Source organism: Bufo bufo, chromosome 1, assembly GCF_905171765.1.
Source record: "Bufo bufo chromosome 1, aBufBuf1.1, whole genome shotgun sequence".
NCBI classification, from domain to species: domain Eukaryota; kingdom Metazoa; phylum Chordata; class Amphibia; order Anura; family Bufonidae; genus Bufo; species Bufo bufo.
In genome coordinates this window covers 52,823,565-52,850,995 of record NC_053389.1, presented here as the reverse complement: position 1 = coordinate 52,850,995, position 27,431 = coordinate 52,823,565, and the positions used below count along the sequence as shown (strand labels likewise).

Below are 27,431 nucleotides of genomic sequence, written 5' to 3'. Positions count from 1 at the left end.
ATAGTTGCAGGCTGTCCTCTCTGGTGTCATACTGACGGTTGCAGGTTGTGTCCTCTCTGATGTCATCCTGATGGTGGCAGATTGTCTTCTCTGGTGTCATCCTGAGGGTGGCAGGTTGTCTTCTCTGGTGTCATCCTGAGGGTGGCAGGTTCTGCTGTCTGGTGTCATCCTGATGGTGGCAGGTTGTGCTGCCTGGTGTCATCCTGCCGGTTGCAGGCTGTCCTCTCCGGTGTAATCCTGCAAGTTGCAGGTTGGGTTCTCTGGTGTCATCCTGACTGTGGTAGGTTGGGCTCTCTGGTGTCATCCTGGCGGTTGCAGGTTGTCCTCTCTGGTGTCATCCTGATGGTGGCAGGTTGTGCTGTCTGGTGTCATCCTGACAGTTGCAGGCTGTCCTTTCCAGTGTAATCCTGCGAGTTGCAGGTTGGGCTCTCTGGTGTCATCTCAGGCTGTGATTCTTCCCTCCTGTTTTGATGTATTTTAGGATTTCAGGGGTTCCTTCTATCACGTGGCACATAACATGTTAATTGTATGATGGTGATTGAAGATAATGGGGTGGGGGTGCCAGGCGTCAATATAACAGCTGCGCAGAAATCTCCTGCATCAAACTCTGTAAAGAAGAAACCCCACAGCAGCTGTGCCCCCTCCCCCGCCCCCTCCTTTTTAATAAAACGTCTTGGCTGGGTTCCTGTGTCGCCTGTAGACGTCTGCAGCTCTTGGCTCATGCTGCGGCCAGCTCCGTGCCCGGCTCCTTGGCTTGTTGTCCCCACACACGACTCCTGGCAGCGCTGTACCACTTTTGCAGTCATGTGATCCAGTGCGGCATCCTTGTCATCCACGTCCTGCCCCACATAACCTCAGGCTACAGTCTACTTTTTGCATAATCTGCTCCATGTCACCTGCAGGTTACATACAATGTCACATGCAGCACTGTGGTCCTTTAAATATATGCATGCACCTCAGTCACGTGTCATCACCATTATAGTAACTACTGTCACAATTATAATATCTGCAGTCACGTGACCTCCCCAGTGTAATATCTGCAATTGCGTGACCTCCCCAGTGTAATATCTGCAGTCGCGTGACCTCCCCAGTTTAGTATCTGCAGTCGCATGTCCTCCCCAGTGTAATATCTGCAGTCGCGTGACCTCCCTAGTGTAATATCTGCAATTGCGTGACCTCCCCAGTTTAGTATCTGCAGTCGCGTGACGTCCCCAGTTTAGTATCTGCAGTCGCATGACCTCCCCAGTGTAATATCTGCAGTCACGTGACCTCCCCAGTGTAATATCTGCAATTGCGTGACCTCCCCAGTGTAATATCTGCAGTCGCGTGACCTCCCCAGTGTAGTATCTGCAGTCGCGTGACCTCCCCAGTGTAGTATCTGCAGTCGCGTGACCTCCCCAGTGTAGTATCTGCAGTCGCGTGGCCTCCCGAGTGTAGTATCTGCAGTCACGTGACCTCCACATTGTGATATCTGCAGTCGTGTGACCTCCCCAGTGTAGTATCTGCAGTTGCGTGACCTCCCCAGTGTAGTATCTGCAGTCGCGTGACCTCCCCAGTGTAGTATCTACATCCACGTGATGCCACCAGCGCAATATATGCAGTCATGTGACATCAGTGCAGATATAATGGACACAGTCACAGTACAGTATTAGCCCTCAGCACAGGTATAATGGCTGCAGTCACCGCCGCTGAGTCTATAAATGGACGGTTTGTTATTTAAAAACTCATCAACTTTCAAGTCTCCATTTATTAGCGTATGCGCAACCACCCATCGTTACAGCCCCCAGGGGTACTGGCGTCCTGTTGGTGCCCCCCAGGGATGCTGGCCTCCTCTTAGTACCTCCAGGGGTTTCGGCTGTAATATTGATCAGTCAGTGGGTGATGCAGATGTGGAGACGACACTGGGGGTTCTCATGAGGGGGGGATTGCAGTCCATCTGGGGATAAGATATATGGGGTGGGGGGGTACACTGTCAGACATCTAGACTTTGCAGGGGTTAAATATGTAGGGGCTACATGTTAAGGAAGGATGGGGGAGGGGAGGCACATAGAGTTCTGCTCTGGAGTTTATAAAACGTGTCAGGATTTCTGCGTTGTAATATAATCCAGATTGTGATGCTCACCGCTATGAGCGCCTAATCCAGCCACTGTCCCCCAGGAACCCCTGTGTACAGCGCTGTGTATACTACTAACATAAGTACTCCCATCACCAGAGGCTGTACTGTAGAGCATACTACCAGATGTGTACAGCACTGTGTATACTGGGAATGTAGGTACTCCCATCACTAGAGACTGTATTACAGAGCACAATTATCAGATGTGTACAGTGCTGTGTATACTAGTAATGTAGTTGCTCCCATCATCAGGAGCTGCATTAAGGTCTACAATCAGATATGTACAGCACTGTGCATAGTAGTAACGCAGGGACTCCCATCACCTTGGGCTGTAATATAGAGCACTTATCAGATGTGTACAGCGCTGAGTATACTAATAATGTAGGTACTCACCATAGTGCTTGTAATAGACACAAGCAGTTCCTTGCAAAAGTATTGACACCCGCCCCCCGTGTAGACTTGGACATTTAACATGTCCACTGCTTTGAAGGTGCAAATTATTTTTTTACTGCAACACAAACAATGATTAACACAAAAGGCAGAAAACTTGTGCGTACGTATTCACCCCCTGAAAGTCAGCACTTTGTCAAGACGCCTTTTGCAAAAGTTCCAGATGCTTGGGGTATGTCTTGGTTAGCTCAGCACATCTTAGCACACTGGGGTTTATTGCTTTCCTTCCAGGCAAAACTGCTCCCACTCCTTCAGGTTAGATGGCGGCGCCCAGCAGGTTAGATGGCGGCGTCCAGCAGGTTAGATGGAGGCGTCCAGCAGGTTAGATGGCGGCGTCCAGCAGGTTAGATGGCGGCGTCCAGCAGGTTAGATGGAGGCGTCCAGCAGGTTGGATGGCGGCGTCCAGCAGGTTAGATGGCAGCGTCCAGCAGTCTTCACATCATGTCACAGATTTTTCCATTGGAGTGAGGTCTGGGCTTTGACTAGGCCCTTCCAAGCCATCTACATGTTTCTGTGTTTACCACCATCCTGACCAGTTTTCCAGCCTCTGCAGATGAAAAGCATCCAAACATCATGATGCCGTCACCACCATACTTCACTGTGGGAATAGGGTTCATGTAGTGACGTGTTAGGTTTATCCCACACATAGCGTTTAGCATGGTGGTCTCATCTTCCATGTGTTCGGGAGGTCCACCACATGCTGTCTGGCGAACTCCAAAGATATTTTCTTATGGACGTTCTTTAATAAAGTCCTGCTTTGTGGGGTAAACTGCTTATAGTGATCCTATGGACACATCCCTCCATCTCCTCTGTGGAGTATATGGCTTATCGTGGTCTTATAGACAGATCCTTCCATCTCCCTTGTGGAGGGTATGGCTTATAGTGTTCTGTGGACAGATCCTTCCATCTCCTCTGTGGAGTATATGGCTTATAGGGGTCCTGTGGACAGATCCTTCCATCTCCTCTGTGGAGTATATAGCTTATAGTGGTCCTATGGACAGATCCTTCCATCTCCTCTGTGGAGTATATAGCTTATAGTGGTCCTATGGACACATCCCTCCATCTCCTCTGTGGAGTATATGGCTTATAGTGGTCTTATAGACAGATCCTTCCATCTCCTTTGTGGAGGGTATGGCTTATAGTGTCCTGTGGACAGATCCTTCCATCTCCTCTGTGGGGTGTATGTCCTATAGTGGTTCTATGGACAGATCCTTCTATCTCCTCTGTTGGTCTTTGGTGTGCCTTCAGTGTTATCATTGGTGGTTAATGCCCTCCTTGTCCGGTCTCTTCGTTTTTGATAGGCAGTCTTCTCTTGTGGGGTTTATTGTTGTGCCATGTTCTTTCCAACTTGATATAATCATGTTCCATGAGTTTTTCTAAATTTGGGATATTTTTTTTGTGATAACCCTAATCGAAACTTCTCCACAACGTTTTTCTGACTGGTTTGGTCAGGTCCATTAAATAAAATCTAATCTATAATCCGTTCTAATTCCAGGTTGTAAAGCAACAAAACAGGAAAAACACTGGAGTGGGGGTGGAGTGGTGAATACTTTCTCAAGGCACTGCACTGTGTGACCTGAGGGGGTTATTGCACTGACTGGAGGGTCATCTGGTGTTGATGACTTGGTCTCTTGATTTATTTGGGTCACATGTGGACAGTTCTTGTTATAGTCGGGCGGGGTGATTCTGAGAATAGCGGTGTCACTGCCCCTCGTCTCTTTCCTGGTGTCTCCTCACTCTGTCTGGGATGCAATGTTGATTCTGTCGGTTTTTCTAGACTGCAGCATGTTCTCGAAATCTGGGGAATATCCTGAGGTTTGGGAGGCAATGGCGGGACAGTAATCACCAGTGATGGCGCCAGTCCATCAGGAAGAGCTGGCTGTTCCATGACAGAGCGCCATCTTCTGTCTGTGGAGCACTCAGTACAACCTCTTCTGCTTCCTAGGGTTCCTTTTTTCTTCTGTATTTATGAACACTGCACAGTACCACTTCTCTTGTCCAACATCATGCACAGTACCACTGCCTCTCTGGGACTATATTTATGCACTTCCCTTCTCCTGCATGAAACAGTACCACAATCTCTCTTGGATCATATGTGTGCACAGTGCCACTTCATGTTATCCGGCATACATGCACAGTACCACTTGCTCTGATCCTGCGTACATGCACAGTACCACTTGCTCTGATCCTGTGTACATGCACAGTACCACTTGCTCTGATCATGCGTACATGCACAGTACCACTTGCTCTGATTCTGCGTACATGCACAGTACCACTTGCTCTGATCCTGCGTACATGCACAGTACCACTTTCTCTGATCCTGCGTACATGCACAGTACCACTTGCTCTGATCCTGCGTACATGCACAGTACCACTTGCTCTGATCCGGCGTACATACACAGTACCACTTGCTCTGATCCGGCGTACATGCACAGTACCACTTGCTCTGATCCGGCGTACATGCACAGTACCACTTGCTCTGATCCGGCGTACATGCACAGTACCACTTGCTCTGATCCGGCGTACATGCACAGTACCACTTGCTCTGATCCGGCGTACATGCACAGTACCACTTGCTCTGACCCTGCGTACATGCACAGTACCACATCCTGTGAGATCCTAAGTACATGCACAGTACCGCTTCCCCCAGTCCTGCATACCTGCACAGTATCACTTCTGTATGCTAAGTGCGACTCTTAGTACTTGCTCTGCCGCTCATCATTGATTTTGTGCTTCGGTCTCCTCCGTCGTTGATCAATATTAGAGGGAGGGCGATCGTGGTCATGTGACCATCTCCTGCTGCGATAACCCTCCATGTGCTGCATTAATCGCTCACTCTCTGCATCTTCCTGGGGCTCATTGAAGGCCACCGCAGGGTTACTGTAAGGAAGACTCTGATCGGTGCTCACTTCTTAAAGGAGACACCACTCAAAAGAGAGAAAATTCTTCCGACCTCCGTGAGGAATGGAAAACAGTGGGCAGGACAGGCAGGGTTAATAGTAGCTAACCTGGGATACATCCCTGTAGTGTCAGCTCCTGGGGTCCTCCCTGTGATACAGCTCTATAGAGTGTCGGTTCCTGTGGCCCTCCTGTGATACATCTCTGTAGAGCGTCAGATCCTGGTGTCTTCTTTCTCATACAGCTGCATTTGAGGACATGGTGTGGTCTATCTGTCTATAGGTATATATACTGTAATTCTTGTTCGTCTTCCTTTGGAGGAGAGACTGTTTGCTGGATTTATTTTACATACTGTCATGGTCGATCTGTCCCAGTACTAGAGGATTTCTCCAGTGGGCCCAGGATCTAATACCATAGTGGGCCCCAAAGGTCCAGGAGAAAAAAAAAACAGCTGGAGCCAATCATTTGCCACTAGGGTCTTTCCAAGGGTTCTAACCAAGGGAGGGCCCTGACTGCGCGCCCCGTACCAAGGGAGGACCCTGACTGCACGCCCCGTACCAAGGGAGGACCCTGACTGCACGCCCCGTACCAAGGGAGGGCCCTGACTGCGCGCCCCCGTACCAAGGGAGGACCCTGACTGCACGCCCCGTACCAAGGGAGGGCCCTGACTGCGCGCCCCGTACTAAGGGAGGGCCCTGACTGCGCGCCCCGTACCAAGGGAGGGCCCTGACTGCGCGCCCCGTACCAAGGGAGGGCCCTGACTGCGCGCCCCCGTACCAAGGGAGGGCCCTGACTGCGTGCCCCCGTACCAAGGGAGGGCCCTGACTGCGTGCCCCCGTACCAAGGGAGGGCCCTGACTGCTCGCCCCCTGTACCAAGGGAGGGCACTGACTCCGCACCCCCGTACCAAGGGAGGGCCCTGACTCCGCGCCCCCGTACCAAGGGAGGGACCTGACTGCGCGCCCCCGTACCAAGGGAGGGCCCTGACTGCGCGCCCCCATACCAAGGGAGGGCCCTGACTGCGTGCCCCCGTACCAAGGGAGGGCCCTGACTGCGTGCCCCCGTACCAAGGGAGGGCCCTGACTGCGTGCCCCCGTACCAAGGGAGGGCCCTGACTGCTCGCCCCCTGTACCAAGGGAGGGCCCTGACTGCGTGCCCCCGTACCAAGAGAGGGCCCTGACTGTGTGCCCCCGTACCAAGGGAGGGCCCTGACTGCGCGCCCCCGTACCAAGGGAGGGCCCTGACTGCTCGCCCCCTGTACCAAGGGAGGGCCCTGACTCCGCGCCCCCGTACCAAGGGAGGGACCTGACTGCGCGCCCCCGTACCAAGGGAGGGCCCTGACTGCGCGCCCCCGTACCAAGGGAGGGCCCTGACTGCGTGCCCCCGTACCAAGGGAGGGCCCTGACTGCTCGCCCCCTGTACCAAGGGAGGGCCCTGACTGCTCGCCCCCTGTACCAAGGGAGGGCCCTGACTCCTCGCCCCCTGTACCAAGGGAGGGCCCTGACTGCGCGCCCCCGTACCAAGGGAGGGCCCTGACTACGCGCTCCCCAACGGAGAGGGCCCTGACACTATAGAGTTGATTTATTAATGATGTGACTCCCCTCCTCCACTTTTATTAACCTTATTTTTTTCCCATATCTTTCAGAAACGTTAATGGATTCGACGACTGCGACCGCAGAGCTCGGATGGACCGTGCACCCACCATCGGGGGTGAGTAGTGCAGACCATAGTACACAGATTATTACAGGACGTGGAGCCATCATCTGGTGGTGGAGGGATCAGGCTGGTGTTATCCGAATAAAAGATCGGCTCGGGCTACAGGAATTGGGATGATATCAGGGGTTGTAGGGATCAGGGCGCTGTCAGTGAATACTGGGCAGGTGTCGGGGATGGAGGGATCGAGGTAGCATCGGGGAAAAGAGGGATCAGGCCGGCGTTGGGGGAATGGAGGGATAGGGTGAGAATCGGGGAATGGAGGGATCAGGCCGGCGTTGGGGGATGAGGGATAGGAAGAGCATCGGGGAATGGAGGGATCAGGCCGGCGTTGGGGGATAGAGGGATCAGGTCGGCGTTGGGGGGATGTAAGGATCGAGGTAGCATCGGGGAATGGAGGGATCAGACCGGCGTTGAGGGATGGACGGATCGGGACAGCATCGGGGAATAGAGGGATCAGGCTGGGGGGAAAAGAGGGATCAGGCCAGTATCGTAGGATGGGGGGATCGGGCCAGCATCAGGTAAAAAAGGGTTCAGGCCATCAGGGTACAGAAGGCAGGTGTTGGGGCTAAAAGGATTCCACCAGTGTCATTGGATGGAGGAAGGGGGCAGATGTCAGGTACTCAAGTGTTTGGTCAGGTGTCAGGGAATAGAAGGATGGGGATTGTTTTAGGGTAAGAGGTGGGCATCGGCGTATAGAAGTTTCAGGCCTTTTTTAAAGGGCATCTGTCAGCAGTTTTGTACCTATGAAACTGGCTGACCTGTTACATGTGCACTTGGCAGCTGAAGGCATCTGTGTTGGCCCCATGTTCATATATGTCTGCATTGCAGAGAAAAATGATGTTTTCAAATATGCAAATGAGCCCCTAGGAGCAATGGGGGCGTGACCCTTACTCCTAGAGGCTCTGCTCTCTCTGCAACTGCCGCGCCCTCTGCACTTTGATAGGACCACGCAGTAAAAATGTCATCACACCTGGTTCTGTCAAAGTGTAGAGGGCGCGGCAGTTGCAGAGAGAGCAGTGCCTCTAGTGTAACGGCAACACCCCTGTTGCGTCTAGAGGCTTACTTGCATATATTAAAACGTCCTTTTTCTCAGCGATGTGGGCACATATGAACCTGGGACCAACACAGATGTCTTCAGCTGCCAAGTGCACATGTAACAGGTCAGCCAGTGTCATCGGTACAAAACTGCTGACAGATGCCCTTTAAGGGATGGGAGGATCGAGGTGGCGTCCATGTATAAAGGGGCAGATGTTGGGGTATACAAATATAGAGCTTGTTTTAGGAGATGAGGGGGACTCTGGTCTACATTGATGTATAAAGCACAGGTGTCAGGGGCTTGAGAGGGCAGGCAGTTGTCGGAGGGATCAGACCAGCAGTGTTATCTGCGCTCTTACATAGGACTGCAGGTAAAACTACATATCATCTGCGCTCGGCAGTAAAACCCTATATGGCGAGTTCAGCTCTGCTACATCTGAAGTAAGGATGGGCTGACACCTCAGATACTTGGGGTCACCCCCCCGCCTGCAGTTTCTCTCCCTTACGCTCTGGACACGCCATTCATGGCACCCCCTCCCCCGCTGCGGCCCTGGATCCCGGCCAAGCGCTCTTTTTGACACAATTGCTGAAGCTTGGTTGGAATAAGAAAAGGATCTGTCAAGAAAAGGGGGGATTAAAAGCCGTCAGACAAAACATCGGCCCCTCCCCGAGTACAGGGGGGTAAGAGACCTTGGTGAAGGCCCAGACTGAACCGTCCACCATATTGGCAGCCCCTAGAGCCACCTCCCCAGCGCTTTGATCAGTGGGGAGTAGTAGTTGGTAGTGAAGGCTCTGGTTATGAGGGGGCACCCTCCCCTCCTCCTCCCCCTGCAGCCGCCATATTCTTGTCCTTTATCTCTACTCCTCCCTAACCTGCTAATGAGGACCAGCACTGAGGAGGCTGAGGGTTATTGTGCTCGTCTCCACCGCTCAGCATGTTAATTAGAGGAGTAGGAGAAAGGCAGAGAGTCCTAATTAATGGAGGGGGGGCACCTGCCTGGTGCGGAGGCCTCTGACTGACACATTTTCTGGGATTAGTGAGGCGGCCATGCTGGTGTCAGAGCCTGACAATGAGGCCGAGCTCCCCTCCCCCCTTCTGGTTATTTGGTAGCAGTGTTTGCAAAGGAGACAGGTTGTCATGACAACCGAATGACAGTACTGGGGGGAGGGGGTCCCCCGACCCACCAGAGACATCTACTGGTCCCATTACAGAGGAGCGACTGACCCCCACGTGAGGAGCTTAGATGCACAGTGCCACAGACAGTATCACACATGAGGAGCTTAGATACATGGATCAGCAGACAGTATCGCACATGAATAGCTTAGATACATGGCTCAGCAATCTGTATCACACATAAGGAGCTTAGATACACAGCTCAGCAGACAATAGCTACAGCAACTCAACACAGTATCACACATGATAGGGTTAGATACAGCAGCTCAGCAGACAGTACCACACATGTGAGGATTACATACAAGATGGGTTTAGATACAGCAACGTAAGACAGTATCACACATGGTAGGATTAGATATTCGGCTCAGCAGACCGTATCACACAGGATAGGTTTAGGTACAGCAGCTCAGTAGACAGTATCACACATTACTGGATTAGATACAGTAACTCAGCAGAAGGTACCACACATGGTAGGATTGGATACAGCGGCTCAGCAGACAGTATTACAAAGGATAGGTTTAGATACAGCAGCTCAGGAGACTGTATCACACATTACTGGATTAGATACAGCAGCTCAGCAGACAGTGACACACATTACTGGATTAGATACAGTAACTCAGCAGAAGGTACCACACATGGTAGGATTGGATACAGCGGCTCAGCAGACAGTATTACAAAGGATAGGTTTAGGTACAGCAGCTCAGTAGACTGTATCACACATTACTGGATTAGATACAGCTGCTCAGCAGACGGTGTCACACGATAGGCTTGGATACGGTGTCAGGACATGATGTGGGGAGTTACGGTGCAGCAATTTATCTGGAGCATTTATCTATACATTACTAGAGTTCTGGGCCTCTGACCAAGCTTCCTTCATGTTGTCTTCTGGCCAAGGGTGTGGTATGGGATTAACCATTGCTGTGGGGTCCCATTCACAAGGGCATGCGAGGATAGCCTCCTCATTCCAGCACTGTGGGGGTTACTGGGAACATGGAGGTGGAGCAGCGGTTAGCAGTATGTGATATGTATGGAGGAAGGAGCGGTCCGCAGTGTGTGATATGTATGGAGGAAGGAGCGGTCCGCAGTGTGTGATATGTATGGAGGAAGGAGCGGTCCGCAGTGTGTGATATGTATGGAGGAAGGAGCGGTCCGCAGCATGTGATATGTATGGAGGAAGGAGCGGTCCGCAGCATGTGATATGTATGGAGGGAGGAGCGGTCCGCAGTGTGTGATATGTATAGAGGGGGAGAAGTGGTCAGTAGTGTGTGATATGTATAGAGGGGAGCAGTGGTCAGCAGTGTGTGATATGTATGGAGAGAGCAGTGGTCAGTAGTGTGTGATATGTATAGAGGGGAGCAGTGGTCAGCAGTGTGTGATATGTATGGAGAGAGCAGTGGTCAGCAGCGTGTGATATGTATAGAGGGGAGCAGTGATCAGCAGCGTGTGATATGTATAGAGGGGAGCAGTGGTCAGCAGCGTGTGATATGTATGGAGGGGGAGCAGTGGTCAGCAGCGTGTGATATGTATGGAGGGAGGAGTGATCCGCATTGTGTGATTATGTATATAGGGGAGCAGTGATCAGCAGCGTGTGATATGTATAGAGGGGAGCAGTGGTCAGTAGTGTGTGATATGTATAGAGGGGAGCAGTGGTCAGCAGTGTGTGATATGTATGGAGGGGGAGCAGTGGTCAGCAGTGTGTGATATGTATAGAGGGGAGCAGTGGTCAGCAGCGTGTGATATGTATAGAGGGGAGCAGTGGTCAGCAGCGTGTGATATGTATAGAGGGGAGCAGTGGTCAGCAGCGTGTGATATGTATAGAGGGGAGCAGCGGTCAGTAGTGTGTGATATGTATGGAGGGGGAGCAGTGATCAGCAGCGTGTGATATGTATAGAGGGGAGCAGTGGTCAGTAGTGTGTGATATGTATAGAGGGGAGCAGTGGTCAGTAGTGTGTGATATGTATAGAGGGGAGCAGTGGTCAGTAGTGTGTGATATGTATGGAAGGAGCAGTGGTCAGCAGTTTGTGATATGTATGGAAGGAGCAGTGGTCAGCAGTGTGTGATATGTTTGGAGAGAGCAGTGGTCAGCAGTGTGTGATATGTATAGAGGAGAGCAGTTGTCAGTGGTATGTAATATGTATAGAAGGAGCATTGGTCAGCAGTGTGTAATATGTTGGGATGGGAGCAGTGATCAGCGGTATGTAATATGTATAGAAGGAGTAGTGATCAGCAGTGTGTGATATGTATAGAAGGAGCAGTGGTCAGCAGTGTGTGATATGTATGGAGTGGAGCAGTGGTCAGCAGTGTGTGATATGTATGGAGTGGAGCAGTGGTCAGCAGCGTGTAATTTGTGGTTGGTTAACGCTGTCATTTTGTACCTTTTGCTTCCTGCATTACCCTCCATGACTTCCATGAGCTATGAGCTATGAGTGTATGCAGTCATGCACGTTTAAACAGCGCTGCAGAGTATATTAGTACCAAATAAAGGAGTAGTAATCAAATGAGACCTTGTCCTTTGTATGTCTTCAGTGCAGTGTTTGCTGTGGAATGTGTCTGATCTGCTCAGTGTGCCTTTGAACGAACCATCGTTTCCTTGATCCCGGACGAGCCCCCAATCCACGATGACATTTCGTAGGATGACCTTGCACTTTATTCTACGTATCCAGGATTTCTCCGTCTAGGCAGGCTTGGACAACACAAGAGCCAGGTGGCCAACAGCAATAGAAATGTGTTCATTCGTGCCCACGTTTTACATGTGTTTTCTTTTTATGTGTATGACAGTTTTCATTGTCCATTTTTGACCCCTGTCAAGGTGTAATTCTATCTATCCATCCATCTATCCATCTTATATGATATGATTTGTATAAAAAGCATGTATGTGGTGGCAAAAAAAGACACTTGCGCGTTTCAGGTGAATCTAGTCAATCCAGAGTAAGGCCTCATGCACACGACCGTATGTATTTTGCAGTCCACAAAACTCCACAAGACTTCAATCTGTCTGTGACCTGCTTTTTGCCGACATATTTTATCTTTGGCAGATGATCCGTGTGCGTTCCGCATCCATATGTCCGTTCAGCAAAAAGATAGACCGTGTCCTATACTTGGACGCAAAATGGAGACCATGGACCCATTTAAATCAATAGGTTCGCAAAAAAAAGACGGTATCTGTATTTTGCGGATCCATGTTTCAGACTACAAAATACATACAGTTGTGTGCATGAGGACTAATGGTGATTGGATTTAATTCACCTGAAATGCTTGTCTTTTTGGCTACATGCTTTTTATAAGTATAGGCTTGTTTTTCATTCACGGGTGCCGAAGGATCATTTTATGTACGAAGATTCAATATGGTGGAGCCGACGCAGCAACTTTTTCTCCTTCCTCCAGAGCACTGTTTAGAAGACATCTATGAAGTGAGGCTTAGGTTACTTTCACACTCGCGTTTGGTGCGGATCCGTCTTGTATCTGCACAGACGGATCCGCACCGAATAATGCAAACGCTTGTATCCGTTCAGAACGGATCCGTTTGCATTATTCATTCAAAAAAAAAGTCTAAGTCAAAACGGATCCGTCTTGACTTGCATTGAAAGTCAATGGGGGACGGATCCGTTTTCAATTGCACCATATTGTGTCAGTGAAAAAACGTATCCGTCCCCGTTGACTTGCGTTTGGCTCCGCATAGTCAGACGGACACCAAAACGCTGCAAGCTGCGTTTTAGTGACCGTCTAAAAAACGCAACGGAGTCTAAACGCAGCCAAATTGATGCATTCTGAGCGGATCCCCTTCAGGGGCTGAACTGATCCGTTTTGGGCCGCTTGTGAGAGCCCTGAAACGGATCTCACAAGCGGACCCAGAAACGCCAGTGTGAAAGTAGCCTTACTCGGTGAGCCGTACTTACCCAGTTTTTACTATACCGTATTTATATTAGGGTTTTAGTGTTGACTCCTAAGCAGAGACACTCAAAATGGTAGTGATCTATGTGGTAGAGATGAGTCATTTATACAGGTGCATGATCCGTGTTGTTCTCCATTTCCGTGTAGTTATGTTGTATGTTTCTTTTGTGCAGTGGGAAGAGGTGAGTGGCTATGATGAGAACATGAACACCATCCGGACGTACCAGGTATGCAACGTCTTTGAGTCCAATCAGAACAACTGGCTGAGGACAAAGTACATCCGGCGGCGGGGAGCGCACAGGATCCATGTGGAGATGAAGTTCTCTGTCCGGGACTGTAGCAGCATTCCCAATGTCCCGGGCTCCTGTAAAGAGACCTTTAACCTTTATTATTACGAATCGGATAGTGACTCTGCCACTAAAACCTTCCCTCTCTGGATGGAGACCCCTTGGGCCAAGGTGGACACCATAGCCGCCGATGAGAGCTTCTCCCAGGTGGATCTCGGGGGACGTGTGATGAAGATTAACACAGAGGTTCGAAGCTTTGGTCCAGTTTCAAAAAATGGTTTTTACCTGGCGTTCCAGGATTACGGTGGCTGCATGTCTCTTATTGCTGTCCGAGTTTTCTACCGGAAGTGTCCGCGAATCATTCAGAATGGAGCGGTATTTCAGGAAACCTTGTCCGGAGCGGAGAGCACCTCTTTGGTGGCAGCTCGAGGGAGTTGTATACCCAACGCAGAGGAGGTAGATGTGCCAATCAAACTGTACTGTAATGGAGATGGAGAATGGCTGGTGCCCATCGGCCGCTGTATGTGCAAAGCCGGGCACGAGTCTGTGGAGAATGGAACCGTGTGCAGAGGTAAATATACACGTGGATCGCTTATATGCTTTGTGTATACATGTATTGTATGCAGGAGCTGTTTATTATATATGTGTTTTACATGGAGGTTATGAGTGGGGTGTATAACAAATATATAGTTTATTAGATGGAGGGTACGAAGGGATGTTTATTGTATATGTGGTACTATATTACATGCAGGATGTATACGGGTGCAGTGTATATTATATATGTGGTTATATGTTACGTGGTGTATATTATATATGTGGTGGTATATTATATGGAGAATATGGGGTTTTATATAATATGTCAGTGTGTATATAATATAGAAGATAGGCGTGGGGTGTATATTATGTATGGGGCCGTATATTATGGGGGGGATGTATATAATGTACATGGTGGCATATTACATGATGCATAAGAGTGGGGCGTATACTATGTACAGTACAGACCAAAAGTTTGGAGACACCTTCTCATTCAAAGAGTTTTCTTTATTTTCATGACTATGAAGGCATCAAAACTATGAATTAACACATGTGGAATTATATACATAACAAACAAGTGTGAAACAACTGGAAATATGTCATATTCTAGGTTCTTCAGAGTAGCCACCTTTTGCTTTGATTACTGCTTTGCACACTCTTGGCATTCTATTGATAAGCTTCAAGAGGTAGTCCTCTGAAATGGTCTTCCAACAGTCTTGAAGGCGTTCCCAGAGATGCTTAGCACTTGTTGGCCCTTTTGCCTTCACTCTGCGGTCCAGCTCACCCCAAACCATCTCAATTGGGTTCAGGTCCGGTGACTGTGGAGGCCAGGTCATCTGGCGCAGCACCCCATCACTCTCCTTCATGGTCAAATAGCCCTTACTTTCAAAGTTTTCCCAATTTTTCGGCTGACTGACTGACCTTCATTTCTTAAAGTAATGATGGCCACTCGTTTTTCTTTAGTTAGCTGCTTTTTTCTTGCCATAATACAAATTCTAACAGTCTATTCAGTAGGACTATCAGCTGTGTATCCACCTGACTTCTCCTCAACGCCACTGATGGTCCCAACCCCATTTATAAGGCAAGAAATCCCACTTATTAAACCTGACAGGGCACACCTGTGAAGTGAAAACCATTTCAGGGGACTACCTCTTGAAGCTCATGAAGAGAATGCCAAGAGTGTGCAAAGCAGTAATCAAAGCAAAAGGTGGCTACTTTGAAGAACCTAGAATATGACATATTTTCAGTTGTTTCACACTTGTTTGTTATGTATATAATTCCACATGTGTTAATTCATAGTTTTGATGCCTTCAGTGTGAATCTACAATTTTTATAGTCATGAAAATAAAGAAAACTCTTTGAATGAGAAGGTGTGTCCAAACTTTTGGTCTGTACTGTATGTGGCAGTATATTACATAGATGATATGGGGGTGGATGTAATATTCAGGGTTGTATATTATATGGAGGATATGAGTGGGGTGTATTTTATATATGTTGTATAATATGTGGTGGATTTGAGTGGGGTGTATACTATATATGGGACAGTATTATATGAAGGATATGGAGGTGAATATAATATGTGATTGTATATTGTATGGAGGATATGGGAGGGTATATAATATATGTGGTTGTATATTATATGGAGGTTTATATAATGTATGCGGTTGTATATTATGGAGAGTATGGGAGTGTATATAATATATGCGGTTGTATATTATGGAGGATATGGGAGTGTATATAATATATACGGTTGAATATTATATAGGGGTTTATATAATATATGTGGTTGTATATCACATGGAGGATATAAATGGGATATTTAATATATTTGGCACTATATTATATTGGGGCTGTTTCCTATTTATGTGATTGTGTAGTACATGGAGGATATGAATGGGGTGTATATTATATATGTGGTAGCATATTATGGGGAGCATATGAGGGGTCCATATTAAGCATGCAATAGTATATTTACATGCAGGATATTAAGGGTGTATATAGGGGTGGGCGGTATAGGCGATATGCGATATAAATTTGGGCCACGATATGGATTTTCGCCATATCGCCTATATCGCCGGACCGCGATATGATCGCGCTCTCTGTGCGCACCATTTTCTCCTGATAAGCCGGCCGGCACAGTGGAGGGAGAAGGAGGGAGTCCCTCCCTCCCCACTGTGCGCGGCTGCCGCTGAACGCCAATGAGGACAGAGTAGGAGGAGCAGGGGAGGGACTGTGGCCACTGCACCACCAATGAATGTGCCGGCCATATCCCACAGGGTCCCCCCCCCCCCATCATTAGTGGCAGTTCCGATCGGAGTCCCAGCAGTGTAATGCTGGGGCTCCGATCGGTTACCATGGCAGCCAGGAGTCACGCTACTGAAGTCCTGGCTGCCATGGTATGTTAGTTAGCAGCATTATACTCACGTGCGCCGTGCCCGCCGGTCGCTCCTTCTTCTGTCTGTGCGGCTCATTGCTAATGCTTATAGCATTAGCAATGCGCCGCACAGACCTATGAGAAGGAGCGCCCGGCGGCCACAGCGCACGTGAGTATAATGCTGCTCACTAACATACCATGGCAGCCAGGACTTCAGTAGCGTGACTCCTGGCTGCCATGGTAACCGATCGGAGCCCCAGCATTACACTGCTGGGACTCCAATCAGAACTGCCCACTGCCACCAATGATGGGGGGGGGGGGACCCTGTGGCCACTGCCACCAATGATGGGGGGGGGGGGACCCTGTGGCCACTGCCACCAATGATTAATACTGGGGAGGGAGGGGGGTGGGTTTGAGTTACCAGAGGGGGCAGATCAGAGGCTGGGGGGGGGGGGCACATCGGAGGCTGGGGGGCACATCGGAGGCTGGGGGGGGGGCACATCAGAGGCTGGGGGGGGGGCACATCAGAGGCTGGGGGGGGCACATCAGAGGCTGGGGGGGCACATCAGAGGCTGGGGGGGGCACATCAGAGGCTGGGGGGGGGCACATCAGAGGCTGGCTGCCATGATCAGCTCCCTGCTGTTGTGTGCACAAAGCACAGGGCAGCAGGGAGAGTGTAAAGTCCTATTCACCCTAATAGAGCTCTATTAGGGTGAATATGACAAGGGTTCTAGCCCTTAAGGAGGCTAATAGTTATTAAATAAAAAGTAAAAAAAAAAAAAGTTTAACCCCCCCCAATATAGAAAACAATATATCGCAATATATATCGCATATCGCGCATGCTTAAAATTATATCGCAATATAGATTTTAGGCCATATCGCCCAACCCTAGGTGTATATTATATAAGTGGATTATATTTGTGGTAGTATATTCATGTAGGATATGATGGGGATGTAAATAGTATTTGTGGCAGTATATTGCAGTATATGGAGGATATGAATGGGGTGTAGATTATATATTTGGAGAGGTCCATGTGTTTGTTACATGTTTTGTATGTGCTTCAGCGTCAGGTTGTAGTATGTGACATTCATGAGTGTTAGGACTCTCCTGGTTAGTACATAAATGCACCGCCATTAGTTGGTGACGTTCTAGATTCAAGTCAGTGTTTGGGAGGCTATAGTCGGGGCTCATAGCTTTTGTCGGGGATGTTATGCTGCCTCCTGTTGGCTGCAGGATTTCCCCGTATGTTGTTGGCAACTTCACAGGTCCTGCCCCTGACATCCGATAATAGACAGAATCGGCAGCTTATATTTTCTGAAACTATTATTGCAGTTTGGTTTTGTGGCCCCCACAAGCAGCAGGACCACCCCTGATGAACGGCCATCCAGCCCAGTGTACTTAATACCACACTACGCTACGGGTAGAGAACAACTTGGTGTAAAATAAAAGTTGTGACTTGTAGATGATGGCGACTGTTACTTATGGGAGCACAGATTACTGCGATTCCATCACCCCACCTTCTCCTGGTGTCCTTGGGTTAGTGCTTCTGTACAATGTGAGATGTCAGGCAGAGTTCTCTGTGCTCATTACATTGACCTGTGTCCTGGTAGAAACCAGAAGATGGTATGGATGAGGATGATGGTGTGGAGATTGGTGGAGATAACCAATGAGGACAATGGTACAGATGACCTATGTGGATGAGGAGGATGGTACAGGTGAACTGTGTGGATGAGGATGATGGTACAGGTGAACTGTGTGGATGAGGAGGATGGTACAGGTGAACTGTGTGGATGAGGAGGATGGTACAGGTGAACTGTGTGGATGAGGAGGATGGTACAGGTGAACTGTGTGGATGAGGAGGATGGTACAGGTGAACTGTGTGGATGAGGAGGATGGTACAGGTGAACTGTGTGGATGAGGAGGATGGTACAGGTGAACTGTGTGGATGAGGAGGATGGTACAGGTGAACTGTGTGGATGAGGAGGATGGTACAGGTGAACTGTGTGGATGAGGAGGATGGTACAGGTGAACTGTGTGGATGAGGAGGATGGTACAGGTGAACTGTGTGGATGAGGAGGATGGTACAAGTGAACTGTGTGGATGAGGAGGATGGTACAGGTGAACTGTGTGGATGAGGAGGATGGTACAGGTGAACTGTGTGGATGAGGAGGATGGTACAGGTGAACTGTGTGGATGAGGAGGATGGTGCAGATGACCCTGTATATGTAAGGAGGATGATGGTACAGATGACCCTGTATAGATAAGGAGGCGGATGGTGCACATGACCTGTGTGGAGGAGGATGGAAAAGATGTAGTAGATGTCCTTTGCGTGCGGATATTGATGTGGATGACTATGATGGGGCGGATGAACAGCGCTGATGAAGATGATTGTGTAGATGAGGATGATGGTGTGGATGAGGATGCAGATGACCCCTGCAGATGAGGATGACAATGCAGATAGCAATGACTAGGGAGCGCTGTCATTCTCCACAGTTTAAAGGTTTTGTCCATCCGAGAGTCTTGATAGAAATTCTTTTATTCACTACTTCCTGCAGACTCCTCCATCAGGTCTGATGACTATGTACCAACAGCACAAACCTTTATACCCATTACTCCATCCTTCATCAAATCTATTAATAAATCATACTTGATTCTCTGAACACAGCGATACGAGAGAAAACGCGGAATATGTACAGTATATTTTATACCTGCAGTATGTCCACTCATGAATGTCATTTATCCACACACAACCTAATTGACATATCTGTATTATCTATTAATAATTATGTCTGTATGGAAATGTTGGAGAATAAATTGCAGTTTTTTTAATGTTATTTTATTTGATAGTTTGACCCTTTAAACTACTAGTTGATTCCCGGTGAAGTATTGGGTAGAAATGTTTGTATTGTTACCAGACCTGATCGGGTTTGTACGATTTCAAAATGCTTCGTCAACTAAACAATTTCTCTGAAGAGTTTTGGATTCATGTGGAAGCCTTTGTCCTCCGGAGGAAGGCAACGCCCCCTAGTAGTATTTTACTGCTACAAATTGCCAAAAATAAAATGGTAATAATTGAATTTTGCAATGTTTATGGTATGCAGAATCCCAGAAATTACTTCAGATGTGACCATTGTGTTTGACCAAAAGCTAGACAAACCCCATGAGGTTCTTGTATTTGGTGCCTCTCCTCAATTTGGGAACTATTAGTATTTGATAGTTCTTGGCATCTAGAGACCCCAATATCTGGTGGATCTCTGTATCTGTTGGCCCCTAGTGTATAATGTGGCTCTGATATCTGGTGGCTCATGGCATCCTGTGCCTGACAATATCTGGTGGCTTTTTTTGTATGCGGTGGCCTCCTGTATCTTGTGGCTGTTTGCATCTGGTTACTCTTGGTATCTTGTGACTTTTGGCATCTGGTAGTTTAATGTGTCTTATCTGGTGGCTCTTAGCATCTTGTGGATGCCAGTATCTGGTGGCTGTTAGATGTGGTAGCCCCTGATATATAATGGCCATTGTATCTGTTGGCCACCGGTATCTGATGGCCCGTTGCCTTGAATTGCTTTGCTCCATTCTTACCAATTGTGTCACTGAGAGGAGATCAGTCATGAAGCATTTCAGAAACATTGTTTTGGAGGCTTCATATTCCCTGGGCCCTGTCCTTATTGTCTCAGTGTCTGAAGGACTCCTATATCTTCCTGTCATCTTCTAGATCCCAAAATCCATGCTGTATCCAATGTATTATCAGATGGATTCTAAGAGTGTGGTTAAGACCTACACTGTCAGACACATTCTGGAGGGATGTTCCTGCTCCTCAGAGTCAAGTAGACTGAATATGGGTTAGAAGCTTCGCAAAATATCTGGGCCCTCAGCGGCTCCATCTTCCCATGGTCATATGAGATTTATAGAGCTTTGATTGGACATTTGGAGGGTTAGGACATAGGAGTGATGGGGTTAGGACAAGGACACTGGGGAGGCCAGGGTCCAGACACTTGAGAAGCTGGTATTCGGGTAGGACACAAGGAAGGGCAGGGTTAGGACACTGGTGGGTTTCAAGATAGGGTTGTGGAGTCATACTCTGTTTTGGGTGGAGTTTGTAGAAATATACCTACTACAACTTCCTGCTTTGAGTCGGTCAGAATTTGCTCAATAATCCATCAGTATTGCTAATGCCAAAAAAAACAGGAGTGGATCTAAAACAGAGATGACACGTGAATGGAATATTTGCATGTCTTCTGTGTTTTGTACCCACTCCTGCTTTTGGCTACCAAATCATAAGCCAATTCTGAAGGGACCATACAGGCCTTACAGGCCTGCTACACAGAGAGGATCCGTTGTGCGTCTCATTTTTCCTTCCTTCTGACATATCAGACGAAGGGTCAAATAGATTGTCAGCCAGGCCAAAAGGCAAAATAGTGGCCCAGTCATGAAGTGGGGAGGGTGGGAACAGCATGAGAAGTCCACAGAGTGGCCCTGTGACATAGTGGTGAGGTGGCAGCAGCATCAGGAGGAGGCCACAGAGTGGCACAATGACAGTGTGGAGGTGGCAGCAGCATCAGGAGGAGGCCACAGAGTGGCACAATGACAGTGTGGAGGTGGCAGCAGCATCAGGAGGCCACAGAGTGGCACAATGACAGTGTGGAAGTGGAAGCAGCATCAGGAGGCCACAGAGTGGAAAAGTGACATAGTGTGGAGGTGGCAGCAGCATCAGGAGACCACAGAGCGACCCTGTGACAGAGTGGGGAGGTGGGTGGCAATAAGAGTATCAGCTGAAGATGGTGGGTGAAAGAAGGAGCACTTGGCATCACATGTGTGGCATAATCAGAGTAGTAGCTGAGGCAGGTAGCCAGAAGAAACCGGTCTCTTTTGTCAAAGTGTTGGTGTGGCACCATGGATGATCTAGTCTGATGCATCAGGCATTGGTGGGTGGAAATCCTGGCTGATCCACGCCTGATTCATTTTGACAAAGGTCAGTCTCTCCACATTTTGGGTGGACAGGCGAGTTCTTCTTGGGGTAACTATGGCCCCCGCCGCACTAAACACCCGCTCTGATGCCACACTACGGGCCGGGCAGGACAACTTTTTCAGGGCAAATTCTGCTAGTTGCGGCCACAAATCCAGTTTGGCTGCCCAGTAGTCCAGCGGATCTTCAGTGTGGGGTGGCAGGGTACTGTCCAATTATGCCACCACCTGCTGGTTCAGGTCCTGCTCCAGGTCTAGCTGCTGGTGAGTAGTTTCTTCACTAGGCGGGTGAAGAAAGCTGCTCATCAGCGACTCTAGACTCAAGTTGCTGCTGATGGAGCTGGAACTGCTCCTACCACAGCAGCCATGGCAGAGGAACGTGAGCGCAGAGGGCCCCCCGGTCAGACCTGCGACAGGATGGACGATGGCGCAGATAGGCAACGGCCAACTCGCTACATAGGATGTCTCTATAGTAGTTCAGTGTGTCCTCCCTCTCAGCGGGTGTAAAAAAAAAGGCCCCCATTTTGGATGGGTAGCGAGGGTCCAACAAGGTGGAGAGCCAGAATTCATTCCTCTGCCGAATGGTGACAATTCGGCTGTCACTACGCAAGCGAGCACACATCGGGCCATTTGTGCAAGTGACTCGGAGGGACTCCCTGCCTCCATCTCCACTGCATACTGCCGCGGTGTGTCTGGGTCCTCTGCCTCGTCTTCCTCATCGCCCTGTAGCTCCTCTGGCTGCTCCTCCTCTCCTGTCATCTGTGTGTAAAAACCACCCATTTCGCTACACATTGCTTGTGCTCCAATGTCCTCCTCCTCCTCCTCCTCCAGTTCAGCCCCCACAGGGCTCATGTGGCCGTGAGATCTAGGCGCCTCATCTCCAGTCCCCTGACCAGCCAGATTTGCCATCATCTGTTCCAGGACATGTAGCAGTGGAATGACGTTGTTCATCCCGTCCTGGCGACTGACAAATAAAGTGGCCTCCTCAAAGGGCCTGAGCAAACGGCAGGTGTCACGCATGAGCTGCCACTGGCAGACATCGAAGTTACACAGAGGAGTACTCCTGTCCGCTTGGATCATCAAGAAATCGTTTATGGCCTTTCTCTGTTCATATAGTCGGAACGCACATTGCCGCTGTCTGTGTTTTGCGGATCCGTGGATCCGCAAAACACGTTACGGACGTCTGAATGGAGCCTCAGGATGTCTTGCAGATGGGTGGAAGACTTCAGGAAGCGCTTGACAACCAGATTGAACACGTGTGCCATGCAGGGCGCATGGTTCAGCCTTCTTTGACACAGCGCCGACACCATGTTCTTCCCGTTGTCGGTCACCATGGTTCCGATTTTGAGTTGTCACGGAGAAAGCCAGGATTCGATTTCTTGATGAAGGACACAGAGCAGTTCCTCCCCTGTGTGACTCCGTTCGCCCAGGCAAACGAGGTGCAGAACAGCGTGACACCGACGTGTCCAGTCCATGTAGTATTCTGGAGGGGCACTTTGAATTGTCCCTGCAGTGGAGGCTGAGGACACGGTGGAGGATGAGGAGGCAGAGGTGGACATTGTCGCAGGACCAACGGCGTAAGAACGTGAAGGCGGAAGCGGCATCACCTGGCCAAGTTGCTGGTGTGGCTGTGTAGGAACCACATTCAACCAGTGGGCTGTAAAGGACATGTATTGTCCCCGACCGTAGTTACAGCTCAAAACATTGGCGCTGCCGTGCACTTTGGCAGATACCGACAGGCTCAAGAACTGGCCCACCTTCTGCTCTACATGTGTGAGCAGGGCTGGTACTGCCTTTTTGGCAAAGAAATGACGGCTTGGGACTTCTCCACCTCGGCTCAGCATAAGCCATCAGTTCTTTGAAAGGTGCAGAGACCACCACTTGGAAAGGAAGGGACTGCAGCACCAGCAACTTGGACAGGAGCACGTTCAGCTCCTGCGCCGTTGGATGAGTGCATGCATACTGTTGATTGCTGACGGAATGAGTGACGAGGAGCAGGAGCATCAGGACCAGCAGATGATGGGAAGGACAGACAGCTCCCTTCGGCTGAGGTGGTGGAGCCTTGACTGCCTGAAACCGGGTGCGTGCCACTGGGTGATGCAGCAGTTTCTACAGCATGCTGGACCACCACATCAGAGCCATGGTTCTCCCAGGCCACTTTAACGGGACACTGCATATGTTGACGTGGGGCCGTGGTGCCAACATTGGCACCCTCGCCACGCTTCACCCTCTCTTCCCACATTCTACATTTGGCCATATTCACCACCGCCGGCGGCTTAACAAAAAACTGCCACCGCCGAGTGGTTGATTTACCCCCAACACTATGCACTGACTGACTGCTACCGCCGCTGCTTCTGTGAACCCCTGCACCAGTACTTTCCGGGCAGGTAGGCTCCTGCGAAGCGGGTGGTCTACCTCGGGCACGTTTGGCTACCGACCTCCCACTGCTGACTCCCGGCCACACTAGCGACTTGCTGGCTCCGCCGCTATCTCACGGTCTTCTCCCGATGATGATGAAGCCCCTAATTCACCCGGCTCCAAGTGCAATCAGCTACATCATCATCATCGAGTACTGTCTGCACGTCACTGATGTCCTCCTCAACCGTCTCTGACCTCTTGCAACACCAGCTCTCACGCAACTCTCCTCATCACTACTTGCCCGCCTAGCAGAGGAAGCGGCGGATGTCTCCTCCAGATCATGGCTGGGCAGTAGCTGCTGACTGTCCTCTAGTAGCCTCTCGCAGAATGTTACTCCCTCTATCTGTAATACATAGCCTCCTGCAGAATGTTACTCTCTCTGTCTGTATTGCATAGCCTCCTGCAGACTGATACTTCATCTGTTTTACATAGCATCCTGCAGAGCATTGCTCCCTCCATCTAATATAGATAGCCTTCTGCAGTACATTACACCCTCCATTTGTATTACATAGCTACCTGCAGAACATTGCTCTTTTGGGTGTCAAGTCTTCCACAAAGTCATGCCCCCTTGGCAGACGAAGGCCAGTGGATCATTACTTTTTGGCTGCAATTTACGCCAGAGTTCGGGTGCAGCTAAAATAGTAAATGTGGACCATTGTGTTTTAATTTTTCATGATCATTGCTTGCGGTCAGTGAATGGAAAGATTCATTGTTCAGAGGCTGAAATTATCGTAACCTAGTCCTGCTCACACAGCTGAGGGTTTGTGACTGTGGATCAGTGCAGGTAAGGCTAGGTTTACATCTGCTTCTAAGACCATCAGAATTGAGTGCTGTGGTGGATCCGTCTCCACTGATACATTGTAAAAATTTGATTATATATCCAGCTGTGTAAGGTTTTAACGAGAGCCATGACACTGATAAACCCATCTTCCAGTGAATCCCAGCAGTCACGACGGACCTCAGTGACCAGGGAGGTTAACAGAAGGTTGACAAGGCGGTGAACAGAGCCGGAGGTCCTTATTAAATGGTGGAGACATTTTCCCTGTGTCCAGCGCTGTAAAGCCTCTTCCTTTCCGTCTCTCTGTGCATCAGGACCATCCACCCCCTAGATCCCCGTAATGACCATGCTTCCACGCCTCATGGTCCAGCTCCGCAAGATCCTTACCTGTTCGGTGGCATATTAACACCAGACTGCCGGACCCCTATCACAGACTAATAAGATTCCCTATCTATTATAAGAGCAGATGGGGACATGAAGATGGTCCAGGAAATAGTGGTACCGATGCTATTGGGTCTGGTGTCAAAGATTCAGGCTGAGCTGCAGTACCAGACTTGACCACCTACAGGTGGGGCGCTGGTAGATAAAACAGAGCCTTCTCTTTTAATCTTTTACAACCCAATGATCTGGTTGTCACTACTGAGGTAGTCAGGTGCTCACTGTTAGAGATCTGTAGTGGGTTCAGGTGATCACTTTTGGGGGTAAGGTCAGGTTATGCCTGTTGTGCTGCACAGTGAGATCAGTTGACAACTATTGGGGGTACAGTGAGGTAAGATTATAACTATTCTGGTTCACTTGTAGGCCAGGTGATCACTATTGGTGGCATCGTGAGGTAAAGTGATCACTATTAGGGGTACAATTAGGTCAAGTGCTCACAATTAGGGGGAACCGTGAGGTCCAGTGATCATTTTTAGCGGTACAAGGAGGGCAGGTGATCACTAATGGTAGGGTACCATAAGGTGATCAATCTTGTGGTGCACACATGTCAGGTGATCCTTGTTGTGGGGTGAAGTAAGGTAAGGTGATCGCTATTGTGGTGCACTAAGGTCTGGTAATCACTAATGGGGGGTACAATGAGATAAGGTGATCACTATTGTGGTATGGTGAGGTCAGGTGATCACTGTTGTGGGGTACGGTAAGGTGATCCCTATTGTGGTGCACTAGGGTCTGGTTATCACTACTGTGGGGTACAGTAAGGTGATCCGTATCGTGGTGCACAGAGTTCAGATGATCACTAGCAGGGAGGTACCATGAGGTAAGGTGATCACTATTGTGGGTGCAGTGAGGTAAGGTGATTGGAGTTGTACTTGGTGATGCAATTGACTGATGATGATGTGAGTTGGCACGGATTGATGATGCCCGTGTCTGGGCATTGGCCTCACTATTGGCATTGTGGTGCACACCAATGTCGGGTGATTGGCACAGTCGTGCCCAGTGACGGTCGCCCGGTGTTGTAGCTGTACATTTGCTATTGAGCCTCGTCTGCCATCCCTAGAGTCTCAGAATGTGCGCGCTGTAGTTGTGAGCCGGTGTCGCGGCGGCTGTTGGCGGCAGGATACGTCTTTGTCAAAGCTTTGGAAGCCTCCAACCTTCTCTAATTAAAGACAATTACTGCTTTCAGCCCTTCTCACAGCTCCGCTCCGCTGTTTGCAAACACGCAGCTGCCGAGGCTTTTGTCGCAGCTTTTCCTCCCTCCTCCCTCCTGTCACGTCTCGTCTTCTACACACAGCGCGCTTCCTGCCACGTAACCGCAATCTTCGAAAGGGTTAAATCCTAATGGCGGCTCTTCTGGGCGTTCTTTGTGTGGCAGCAAAGCCCTGGTCACAGCGTGTAACCACATGTGGGTTATCCCGGCGAGGTTGTGACTAGTCGTGTGTCTCGCAAGAAATTACCTGGATTTATGCACTGATTACGAATAAGATGTGGCCTGTGATAGTGACAAAAGGTTTCTAAATTAACGAGGTGTTGTTGAAAGTTTGGGTGCTTTACCCATTAAATTAAAGGCACACAAAGCCTGGTTACTGACAAATGTGTTCTTAAGAAAGATCAGTTAGTGTGAACCACTGGGGCCCGTCTCAGGTTCATCTAAGACTACCTGGATATTTCACAATGCCTCTGGGAATGTTCTATGGACAGAAGTAGAACTTTTTAGCACAAATCCACAATGCTACGTTTGAAGGGAAAAAAATGCGGCACACCTTCACTACAGCCTCATCACAATTGTGGTGCATAGTGGAGCGAGCCTCATGGCTTTGGAGCTGGTGGAGGGAGCACTTTGGTTTGGAGCTGGTGGAGGGAGCACTTTGGTTTGGGGCTGGTGGAGGGAGCACCTTGTTTTGGGGCTGGTGGAGGGAGCACCTTGGTTTTGGGGCTGGTGGAGGGAGCACCTTGGTTTTGGGGCTGGTGGAGGGAGCACCTTGGTTTTGGGGCTGGTGGAGGGAGCACCTTGGTTTTGGGGCTGGTGGAGGGAGCACCTTGGTTTTGGGGCTGGTGGAGGGAGCACCTTGGTTTTGGGGCTGGTGGAGGGAGCACCTTGGTTTTGGGGCTGGTGGAGGGAGCACCTTGGTTTTGGGGCTGGTGGAGGGAGCACCTTGGTTTTGGGGCTGGTGGAGGGAGCAACTTGGTTTTGGGGCTGGTGGAGGGAGCAACTTGGTTACGGGCTGCTGGAGGGAGCACCTTGGTTTAAGGCTGCTGGATGGAGCACCTTGGTTTGGGGCCCCTTTGCTGCCTCAGGGCACGGACCATTTGTGATCACTGAGGGAACAGAAAAATTCTAAGGTGTATCAGAACGTTTTACGAGA

The 27,431-nt window shown here is 49.6% G+C and overlaps 1 protein-coding gene across 2 annotated transcripts in view; it reads left to right on the top strand.

Annotated features, from left to right (window-relative positions):
* Positions 1-27,431, top strand: part of EPHB2 (EPH receptor B2) — a 99,656-nt gene that overhangs the window by 31,867 nt on the left and 40,358 nt on the right. For both annotated transcript variants that reach the window (XM_040423975.1, XM_040423968.1), the window contains exons 2-3: positions 7,106-7,170; positions 13,450-14,134. In XM_040423975.1, the coding sequence (XP_040279909.1) occupies positions 7,106-7,170; positions 13,450-14,134 (750 nt within the window). The remainder of the gene's footprint in view (positions 1-7,105; positions 7,171-13,449; positions 14,135-27,431) is intronic.